General features: G+C 41.0%; 1 protein-coding gene across 2 annotated transcripts in view; it reads right to left on the bottom strand.

Moving 5' to 3' along the window:
* The window catches only part of Ipp (intracisternal A particle-promoted polypeptide), a 27,345-nt gene extending 16,176 nt beyond the window's left edge, over positions 1 to 11,169 (bottom strand). Inside the window, exons 1-3 of one of the 2 annotated variants that reach the window (XM_021200488.2) lie at positions 11,068 to 11,169; positions 7,889 to 8,230; positions 2,648 to 3,079 (exon numbers count right to left, since the gene is read on the bottom strand). In XM_021200488.2, the coding sequence (XP_021056147.1) occupies positions 2,648 to 3,079; positions 7,889 to 8,180 (724 nt within the window). In that variant the 5' untranslated portion in view covers positions 8,181 to 8,230; positions 11,068 to 11,169. Of the gene's footprint in view, positions 1 to 2,647; positions 3,080 to 7,888; positions 8,231 to 11,067 lie in introns of those variants that run through there. The other variant, XM_029539938.1, reaches the window with a different exon arrangement.
* Between the last annotated feature and the right edge of the window lie 852 nt (positions 11,170 to 12,021).

Genomic DNA, 12,021 nt, shown 5'->3' with positions numbered 1-12,021 from the left:
AAAAAAAAAAAAAAAAAAAAAAAGATGATTGTCAAATGATATATTTCAGAAATTGCACATAAAAACCGTTCTCAGAGTGAAGGGGAAATTAAACTTATTTATGTATTTATTTTTTGAGAGGCATCTGTCTGAGACAGGGCCTCACTCTTTAGTCCAGGCTGGCCTAGCACTGACCATACAGTCTAGGCTGTCCTCAAATTCACACTGGTCCTCCTGTTTTTGCCACTTGAATACTAGGATTACAGATATGTACCCTCATACTCAGAAGAACTTTCTTTTTTTTTTCTTTTATTTATTTATTTATTTATTTATTTTTATTATATGTAAGTACACTGTAGCTGTCTTTAGACACACCAGAAGAGGGCATCAGATCTCATTATGGATGGTTGTGAGTTACCATGTGGTTGCTGGGATTTGAACTCAGGACCTTCAGAAGAGCAGTCAGTGCTCTTAACCACTGAGCCATCTCACCAGCCCCTAGAAGAACTTTCAAAAAGAAAAAAAAATATGATAGTATCTAATTAAAGAAATAGCAAAGTTCAAAACAAAATAACAACAACAAAAATCAAGAATAATGAAAGAATTCCTAAGACATTCAACTAGAAAGAATCACTGAAAATAAACACAAACTGTTTTGCAGGCTGCTGTGATGGCTCAGTGGGTCAAAGCATTTTACATCAAATCTGAAGACCCAAGTTCAATCCTTAGGACCTTAAGGTGGAAAGAAAGACTCCACACCATTCTTTTCTTTTTTTTTTTTTCTTTTTAAAGATTTTTTTATATGCAAATACACTGTAGCTGTTTTCAGAAGAAAACAAAAGAGGGCATCCAATCTCATTAGAGATGATTGTGAGCCACCTTGTGGTTACTGGGATTTGAACTCAGGACCTCGGGAAGAACAGTCAGTGCTCTTAACCGCTGAGTCAACTCTCCAGCTCTTGTTCCAATCCTGCTCTCTCCGGGCCTGTCTCAAAAACTAAAGCAAACCAAAAAAGTAAAACAAAAGAGAGAAAGAGAGAAAGAGAGAGAGGAAGGAAGGAAGGAATGAAGGAAGGAAGGAGAAAAGGAAGGGGAAGGGAAAGGGAAAGGGGAAGGGGAAGGAGAAGGGGAAGGGGAAGGGAAGGAAGAAAGAACAAACTTGGAAACATTCAGCCAAAAACAAAACAAAACAAAATAAAAACAAAAAAGTCCAGTAAACCCATGAGGCTGGAAAGGCAGCTCAACAGTTAAGCAAGCTTGCTTTTTGAAGAGAACTAAGTTCAATTTCTAGAACCAACATGGGAGCTCATAAACATCTAAAATTCCTGTGCCAGAGGATGTGACCTCTCTTTGCTTCCTTGAGCACCAAGCATAGACTTAATACATAGACATACATGCAGGCAAAATACGCACATAAAAATTTTAAATAATAAAAATAAAAATTTAATCTGGTCAACCCAAACAAACCGTGAATAAAAAGAGAAAATTTGGTAATTAAAAAAAAAAAAAACTTGAAGCTGGGTATGTGATCACATGGCTGTAATCCAGCTCCTGTGAGATAAAAGAGTCAGCAGCAACAGAAGTGAGGTTGCTCTTGGCTATATATTGAGTTAATGACCCACTCCAGCTACACGAGCTCCTTTCTTAAACATACAAACTACAGCTGAAAATCATGTTAGCATCAACATCCTCTGAACAGAGAGATGAAGGCAAGGAGCTGAGGGGCTCATGGCTACAAACATAAATATAATGGCTATAAACCTTGAGGACTTTGACAGAAAAGGAGATGGAAAGAAAAGTAAAAATCCTAAGTGCCCAATTTTTCTTAGCAGAGAGTTGAAACTGTTTAAAATTGAAACTACAATTTTATTTTTAATATTATTCACCTTTTGTCCTTCGAATTAAAACACACACACACACACACACAAAACCAGTAAGGTGGCTTGGCAGCAGTGGTGCACACCTTTAATCTCAGCACTTGGGAGGCAGAGGGAGGCAGATCTCTGGGTCTGATGTCAGCCTGATCTCCATAGTGAGCTCCAGAGAAAACCAAACCACCATTTATTTATTTATTTTATTTTATTATAGTGTGTGTGTGTGTGTGTGTGTGTGTGTATATACTTTTCTGCTGTTGTTAATTCAGAACTAGAAATCCCCCTGGTTGTGGTAGTACATACCAGGAAGATTGTGAATCTGAACTAGCCTAGACTACACCTTAAAACAAAAAATCCCCAACAATTAAAAAACAGAGGAAAATGCTTAGAACCTGAGGATAATTCAAAGTTTACACAGAAGCTATAATACTGTATCAGCTGTCCAATGACTTCTGACCCAAGTATTCAGACCTAAATTTGATCCTATCACCAATGTGAAAATTTCCATCATGGTAGCATGAGCCTGAAATCCTAGAACCAGGAAGGTGGAGACAGTAAGATCCCCGGGGCTGGTTAGCTAGCCAGTCTAGATAAATCAGCAAGCTCCAGGTTCAATGAGATATCCTGTCTTAAAACACAAGGGGAGGAACAATTGAGGAAGACCCCAAGTCAACTTCTAGCCTTTAAGTGCTTGAACACACACACCTTCTTCATATATATCTACACACACGTGCACACACACACAAACAGATCTCAGAGACCAACTAACCAGTTGATATACAGTAAAGAGTTACCTTCTATGTACTTTAAAAGCCTCTGAGATGGTAACAAGGGGAATCGAACTGGATCTAATACTTCCACCACATGTTTTCTTCTCTTTCCCAGGTCTTTCAGAATCCACTGCATTGCAGCTAAGAAGACTTGGTATTCATCTTCAATGCTAAGCTCTTCACTTCGTAAAATTTTGATCAGCTGATCTTTTGTAAGCGCCAGGAACTCTTCCCCAGTATGAACCTCCAAGAAATGGACATGAATATAATTTTCTGTAAATTCCAAAAGATCATGGCAGGCAATTTGCTCAGAGAACTGAAAGAGTCCAATGCAGTTCTGTGGATCAATTTGTCCTTTCAGAAATTCACAACAAAGATTAACAACTTCAGTCAACTGTAGCATGTCTGCTGCAACAATCAATTCCTGGACATTATTCACAGCTATGTTCACTAATCCTAGGGAAATAGAAAGAAAAAAACCCAATAAATCAAAACTAACATTTGGCTTAATATTTTACTTAACTTTAATAACTTTTGCAGAGTAGAAACTAAGAAAACAGGATATATGGGAAAAATCAAAATTTAAATGACAATGATACTTAACATTTATGGAACAACAAGGCCTAGCTTGGTGGTACATGTCTTCAATCTCAGCACTCAGTGGGCAGAGACAGGAGGATCTCAGTGACCTCAAGGCCAGCCTAACCTATGTAGTGAGTTCTAAGACAGCCAGTGGTACATAATGAAGCCTTATCTCAAACAAAACAAAATACAACAACATTTATGGAACAACTATAATAAGCCAGACACTGTTTTAATTGCTTTACACTCATTTAACACTCACTATACTCCTACTTAGCAGATATCAATTTTCTTATTATTGTATTAAGGAACTCACTGTGTAGACCAGGTTGAGATCCACCTGCCTCCCCAAGTGCTTGGACAAAAAGCTTACACCACTACCACCTGACCAAGAATTAGGATTTTTTTTTTTTTTTTTTTTTTTTTNNTTTTTCAAGACAGGGTTTCTCTGTATAGCCCTGGCTGTCCTGGAACTCACTTTGTAGACCAGNCTGGCCTCGAACTCAGAAATCTGCCTGCCTCTGCCTCCCGAGTGCTGGGATAAAAGGCATGCGCCACCATGCCCGGCAAGAATTAGGAAATTTAAGTAATTCTTATCAAACTGTTATGACTGACAGGCTAGCGAGAGAGTAAGCAGTTAAGAGCACTTGATGTTCTTGCAAAGACACAGAAACTATGGGAGGACTCACAGTGACTGATAGAATAACTCCAGTTCCCATGAAAATCCAAAGCCCTTTTAGCCACTGTAGGAACTGCACACATGTAATGCACATACATACATGCAGGGAAAAACTCATACACAGAACATAAAAATGAATACTTCTTCAAAAACATGTTTTGAAAAAATTGTATGGCTGAACAAGTTGTGGATTAGTCTGACCTTAAGCCAACACTCTGCTTGCTTCTTGAGACTGTCTTACTATATAGAGCAAGCTGACTTCCAACTTTCAGTCTTTTTTTTTTTTTTTCTTTTTTAGTTTTTTGAGACAGGGTTTCTCTGTGTAGCCCTGGCTGTCCTGGCACTCACTCTGTAGACCAGGCTGTCCTCAAACTCAGAAATCCGCCTGCCTCTGCCTCCCAAGTGCTGGGATTAAAGGCGTGCACCACCACTACCCAGCAACTTTCAGTCTTCTTGTCTCTTCTTTAAAACTGCTGGGATTAAAGCAGTGCACACTACATCCAGGTAAAATTCACATTTTTAATATAGATTATATGCATGTAATAAATGAACTGAAGTACTGGTAAGGGGAACAAAGCAGGTTTACTATATTCATTTATGATATAATGTTACACAATTAGTTTTTTATAAAAGATTTATTTATTTATGTGTATGAGTATTCTATCTGTATGTATACCTGCATGCCAGAAGAGGGCATCAGATGTCATTATAGACAGTTGTGAGCCACGTGGTTGCTGGGAATTGAACTCAGGACCTCTGGTAAAGCAGTCAGTGTTCTCAACTGCTGATCCCTCTCTCTAGTTCCAGTGTTAGTTTTTTTAATATGAGGTATAAAGAAGAATCCATAGCATATGAGGAACTACTAAATATTTGAACTAAATATTTGGATTTCTTCCCTCAAAGACTCCATTTTCATTTTTTTTTTTCTAAGACAGGGTCTCTGTAGCTGAGGCTGATCTTGAATTCCTGATTTTTCTGCCTCTACCTCCCAACTGATGGGATTATAATTATGTGCCACCATGCTTGGCTTCACTTTCATAGTTTAAGTAATAACTTTTGGAGGATATGAAATAGCTAATTCTATTTAAGGTAGCAGGAGCACTATAAGTCTCTTACCTAACAAACTTTTCATTCAGTCTTATATTTTTATCCCCTTTAAGGGTCTGGGGATAACCTAGAGCCTTGCACATAATAGATAATTACTCTATCACTGTGCTATATACTTAGCCTTTTTCTTTTTTTATTTATTTCTTTAGATATTGTTTTATTGTATAGCCCTGGCTGACCTGAAACTTGTTATATGGACCAGGCTGCCCTTAAACCCAAGAGAGACCTCCCGTCCCTGCTTCCTGGGTGCTGGAATGTGTGCACCACTATGCCGGGCCTCCCTAGCCTTTTATAAAGATCACCTTACCCCTTTTATAACAACCATTGTACTAAACTATTTGTCCCTAATTTATTTTCCTGGTTCTATTTATAAAGTTTAAGATGGTCTTTAACCCAGTGCTTGGAAGGCAGACAGGCAGATCTTTGTGAGTTCAAGGCCAGCCTGGTCTACAAACTGAGTTCCAGGATAGCCAAAGCTACATAGTGAGACTCTGTATAGAAAAAACTATATACGTGTGTATACATACACATGTACACACACACACACCTATATTAAGGTTTGTGTATGCATGATTTGTCCTCTCTACTCCCAATGATCTAGTCCAAATGGATGTTCAAAAAATTATTTATGAGTGAATGGTCAAAGAGATTAAAGAAACAGGAAGAATACTGAATACAAATTGAGCTTTAAGGGACTGGAGAGATGGCTCAACAGTTGAAGCACTGAATGTTCTTCCAGGTTCTACTCCCAGAACCTACATGGCAGCTCCTATCTGTTACTTCAGGATTGGACACCCTTGCACAGACAAACATGCAGGCAAAACACCAATGCACATAAAATAAAAATAAATAACTTAAAACAAACAAACTGACTTTTAAAAGTATAGGAACATATGATCCAACAAGGAGATATATGACAGGTGGAGGTCAGAAGAGGTCATTGGATCCCCTGGAACTAGTACTCGAGTTGGTTTTCTAGCAGGTGCTGGGAACCAAACCTGGATCTTCTGAAAGAACAGTAAATACTCTTAACCACAGAGCCATTTTTCCAGCCTCTAATACCACACATTAAAAAACCAAAACACGCCTTGCGGTGGTGGTGCACGCCTTTAATCCCAGCACTTGGGAGGCAGAGGCAGGCAGATTTCTGAGTTCCAGGCCAGCCTGATCTACAAAGTGAGTTCCAGGACAGCCAGGGCTATACAGAGAAACCCTGTCTCAAAAAACAAAAACAAAACAAAACAAACAAACAAACAAACAAAAAACAAACCCAAAACTCTTTACTGAGTCTCATAATAATTTCCCCCAAATAGTTTCTTTTTAATTTTTTTTTTACATTATTCATGTGTGTCTGTGCATAAATACACGTCATCACCACGTCATGCATGGAGGTCAGAGAACAGCTTCCTGGAGTCAGATCTTTTCTTCCACCCTGGGGGTTTAAGTGCTTGAACTCAGGTCCTGAGGCTTGGTAGCAAGCACCTTTACCCACTGAATCATCTCACCAGACCCCTTTACATAATTTATTAAGAACATAATATATTCTCAAAACTAGACCAAATAAAGTATTTGTCTCATTTTTTCCCCTAACTATAAGAGTAATTGAGGGCTAGAGAGATAGCTCCAAAGTTAAAAGCACTTGCTGCTGCATTTCCTGAGGACATGTCTTCAGTTCCCACAAACACTCGTAAGCATCTGTAATTCTGGCTCTAGGGATCCAATGCCCTCTTATCTCCATAAGTACTACATGCAAGTACATGTGTATACACATGCCAACAAAACACTCGTTCACCGGCTGGCAAGATGGCTCAGCGGTAAGAGCACTGACTGCTCTTCTGAAGGTCCTGAGTTCAAATCCTAGCAACCACTTGATGGCTCATGTAGTGGCTATTCCTGGTTGTCAACTTGACTGTATTTGAAATGAACTACAATCCAGAATTGGAAGGCTCACCAGTGAACCTAATCTGGAGACTGGGAGATAGAAGTTTCTGATCTGGATCTTGGTATGGAGATCTTGAGACACAGTGGTGATTGAATCCAGAAGATTAAGNCAGGGAGATCTCCGAGTCCAAGNTCATCTGGGATTAAAGGTGTGGTGGCACACACCTTTAATCTGGGCTACACCTTCTGCTGGGGACCATATAAGGACATTGGAAGAAGGGAGTCTGGCTCTCGCACTTTCGCCTTCTTGCTGTGTGGGACTCAGCAACTGCTAGATCCTTGGACTTCCATTCACAGCTACTACTGAACCATTGTTGGGATTTGGACTGCAGACTGTAAGTCATCAATAAATTCCTTTACTATATAGAGCATATCCGTAAGTTCTGTGACTCTAGAGAACCCTGACTAATACAGCTCACAACCACCTCTAATGAGGTCTGACACCCTCTTCTGGTGCATCTGAAGTCAGCTACACTATACTTACATATTAATAATAAATAAATCTTTGGACTGGAGCGAGTGGAGCAGACCAGAGCCAGCAGAGGTCCTAAAATTCAATTCTCAACAACTACGTGAAGGCTCATCTGTACAGCTACAGTGTACTTACATACATAAAATAAATAAATCTTTAAAAAAATACTCATTCACATAAAAAAAAAAGTACAACTTTAAAAAATAAATAAGGGCTGGTGAGATGGCTCAGCAGGTAAGAGCACCGACTGCTCTTCCAAAGGTCCCGAGTTCAAATCCCAGCAACCATATGGTGGCTCACAACCATCCATAACAAGATCTGATGCCCTCTTCTGGAGTGTCTGAAGTCAGCTACAGTGTACCTACATATAATAAATAAATAAATAAATCTTAAAAAAATAAAAATAAAAAATAAATAAGATTATATGAGTTATTTTGGTCATAATATTTTATCATAGCAACAGAAAACCAATATATGGATATACCTGTATAAATGAAATCTAGAAGTAACTGAAAGATTCCAGCTTCAACTCCTAGAATCTGTACAACATCTTTTGAAGACTCTTTCATTCCTCCAGTGAACAAAGCTGCAAAGTATGGACTGCTGGCGGCCAGGACCAGCCGATGGACTTGAAAGGTTTCCTTTCCCACCTGGAGCTGGACATCACAGAAATGCTGTCCACTTCTCATTTTGTTCATCTGGGCCAAGATGAGCTGGGCATGTTTATCAGAGGAAAATGAACTGTCAGCAGCCTTGGGACACTCCTCCTTAGACATGATGATCACAGATTAATGAAAGACACTGTTGCCCATTATCTGCTTCTATCCTGAGAAACAAAGCACAAAGACCACACAACGTCTCTCTTTGTTAATACAGTTTCTCTTCACACATAGATGAAACGTTCTCTATAATTTATCTAGGATCATAGAACACACACCAAACAAATAAGGGCCACATTACATGGTAGGACTTCTAATATGCTTATGGATAGTGGAATAAGTAGTCAATAATAAGCCAAAGGATGTTCCACAGAAGAAATGTGCACTAAAAGATAAACAGCAGTAAGGTATGAAGAATGGCCAGAAAACCCTCCTTAGGTAAAGAAAATAAGGTATAAAGGCAGAAAGAAGTTCTATCACTACAGTTAGGAAGGAGACATCTTGGGTAGGATGAACTTCTAAAAATCGACTGTGACTAGCCCAAATGTCTGGTTAAAAATCTTTCCATCTATGTTTCCTTTAACATAGAGAGCCTTTGTGGATTTTTGTTTTAACCCAAGACTCTGTTCCACACGTTTTCCCGTTACTCTCTCCTCTAGACTTGTTGGTCACTCTAACCTTACCTATGTTATAGTCTATATCACATTCAACCACATCTATCCAAGCCCATGCACGTACACACACAGTTCCTGAAAAATAGTTCCTTTATGGAAGGAACTGGCTTCTACTGCTATAGCATCAGTCTCTAACATAAATCAGCACTTCGAATGTTTGTGAAATAAATAATAAAGGGCTTGGGGTTCTGTTTTAAGATAATGGTCTTAAACTTGTAATGATCCTTCTGCTGGGATCGCAGGCATGTGCCACCCTATCTGCCTCAACTGCTAGCTTCTTCACAAGTTTATGCCAATGGTAGTTTTTGGCTTGTTTGGTTTTTTTAAGACATGTTACCACCATACAGCCTCGGCCAGACTGGAACTCACCATGTAGACCAAGTTGCCCTCAAATTCAAGAAGATCTACCTGCCTCTGCCTTCTGAGTGTTGAGATTAAACAACCATGCCTCACTCGCAATTGTAATTTTTATGAGAAGAAAAGATAATCTCTAAAGTCAGAGAAGGACATTACCAAAGTTTCCCCAGCATTAGTATACCAACAGTCTTGGGCTTATTTTGTCCATGCCTAGGGTTGTTCCTGCCATATTCTATTGCATACAAGGTATCAGACCAGGTTATCAGAATGGAGCCCAAGTACAGAAACTGGGATCTGAGTCTTCACAGGTTTAACAAAAATAAACATGTCAATAGTCATTTCAGAACACCTGGGTTCTTCAAGTAGGCATGAAATAGGAGATAACAAAATTCCAATCCTTTCATTATTTCTTATTTCCTAAAAAAAAAAAAAAGTTAAAGATAAGCAACATGACAACTTGCTATGAGAATCAAAGGGATAAATTCAAGTTACTGAAGAAACCACAAGTCCTTGCAATATAAGATAGACAGATGAAGCAGGGGAAATGTAAGATAATTAAGGTTTTGTAATTTAGGCACCAAAGAAAGCCAGTAATCAAAACGACAGAACTGTTGTAAGCTGATATTTAAAAAAATTCAGGCCGGGCGTGGTGGCATACACCTTTAATCCCAGCACTCGGTAGGCAGAGGCAGGTGGATTTCTGAGTTCGAGGCCAGCCTGGTCTACAAAGTGAGTTCCAGGACAGCCAAGGCTACACAGAGAAACCCTGTCTCGAAAAAAAAAAAATTCAGTATATAGCATTCAGTCAAAATTATCAGTAAAAACGGTCAGGAGCTGGGTGTGGTGGTGCAGAGGCAGGCACATCTCTTAGTTCCAAGCCAGCCAAGACTGCACAGTAAGACCTTGTCATAATAATAATAAATAATAATAATAATCCGATAATCATGACTATCTAGAAACTAATTTTTGAGAGTTTTAAAGGAAGCCACTAATATTTACTTCAGCATGTACACAATGCCAACATCTTACAAACAAGTGGCACATAAATACAATCTATCTCCCTCTATGTGGAAATTCAACCTATAGATGTTATTAAACACGGTGTGGCTGTCAGACTTGTTGCTGCTCTGTATTCTCCCTGGCAGCAGATTCTGAACCCTCATGATGTGATTCTAGGCTACCTCCATTTGTCTCTTACTCAAGGTATTAAAGCACAGCTACCAAGTCACATGCCTCCTGTTACAAGAAACAGTTCACTTAATATTCACTTTGACAGTGGAGAGCCAGAATGTTTGTTGTCATCCTTCTCAGCAAATGTTGATGGTATTCCACTACCAGTGGAGTACCTCATCCTAAACTGTGGCTTGGGAAATGACTGTTTGTACAAACATGAAAAGTGAAGACCTGGGATTAGTGCATATGGATCTAAGGACTATGCTTCCATAGTTTACTGGCTAACGATGAAGACAATCGGAGGGACTAAAGAGGACCTATGCTTTGATGGCCTGGATTTCCCTCTGAAGAGCATCTGAAAGTTGATTCAGTAAGCGGGCCAGAACCCCAGCTGAGCATCAAAACAACTGAGACTCTTTGTGCTTGAGTTGGAGGCTGTAACTAGAATTCTGCCTAAACTGGTCGACACTAGAGGAAGAAAAACCAACTCTGTGCTGCTGACAGCGCGAGCGGGGAAGGAATTTCAGACTAGAGCCGGCAGAAGTCAGGGACAGGGTCGGGCCTTCGGTTTCCCCAGTGGGTGCTGGGAGAGCAGAGGCCAAGGCGCCGTGAGACTGGAGGAAGCTCCGGGAATCCAAAAACACTCGGACGGTCAGAGCGCCTCCGGAGGCGACAGGAGGAAAGCGAGGGAACGGTGCGTTCCAAAGCTCCAATCACTCGCTCTTCCCCGTCCGGAGAACCGGACAGGAGGAAGTTCCCAACCCTGTGAGAAACACAGACCGTACGCAGGCCTCGCTTACCCGCCGCGTCCCTTCCCGCCGGCGCCCTCCGGTGCTCTGCGCGCGCAGGCAGGCAGCGGAGGGGGCGGGGACAGCCTGTGGTGACAGGTGACTGCGAGTGCTGAAGTCGCAGCTTCGGCGCTGAGGCGGGAACCTTCTACTGCGCGTGCTCCGCTTCTGGGCCCGCCTCCTCCCAGCCACCGGCGCCGCTGGGTAAACCTGGGTAGCCGCTCGCTGGCCACGGAGGCGGGTTCTCAAAAACCTCTCCGCTGCCTTGGGCTAGTGGGCTCCCTATTCCGCTCCATGCACATCTTCAATTCTTCAGATGTCCCAGGCCGGGTACTGATCTCAGCGTCGAGGAAAATCACGTGCACAGTGCTTCTCTACCACTTTCCTTAGATCATTTCCTGAACCTCAATTTTGATACACTCCTGCCTAGTTTGAAGTCAAGAATCAAAATGCCCACTTCATTTTCAGTGTAGAGCATCATAATGTGTCCTGTGCATTAGCAACTTCCAAACTCTTTTTAACTCTTCCCCCCCCCAACCCCCAGGGCATGGTTTTTCTGTGTAGCCCTGGCTGTCCTGCAACTCACTCTGTAGACCAGGCTGGCCTCGAATTTAGAGATACACCTGCCGCTGCCTCCCAATTCTGGGATTAAAGGTGTGCTCCACCATGCCCGACTGAGATTTTATTTTTTAAATGTGTGCCTCTAACCATAGGTTTGTACATGTAAAGGCCCATGAAGGTCAGAAGATGGTGGTGTTCCCCTGATGCTGGAATTACAGGTTGGGAACAACTCAGGTCCTCCTCGAAGGAAGTGGGCTCTTTGCCAGGAGTTGTGGTGCACACCTATGATCCCAGCACTGGGAAGGCAGAGACAGGAGGATTTCTGTTGCGTACCTGGACAGTCCAGTCTACTTAGTGAGTTTCAGTATAGCTGGGGATATATAGAGCGACCCTTTCTCAAAAATA

The sequence above is a fragment of the Mus pahari genome, chromosome 6, assembly GCF_900095145.1.
Source record: "Mus pahari chromosome 6, PAHARI_EIJ_v1.1, whole genome shotgun sequence".
In the NCBI taxonomy this organism is placed as follows: Eukaryota; Metazoa; Chordata; class Mammalia; order Rodentia; family Muridae; genus Mus; species Mus pahari.
The sequence above is the reverse complement of the archived record's forward strand: the minus strand, read 5'-3'. Positions and strand labels throughout refer to the sequence as shown.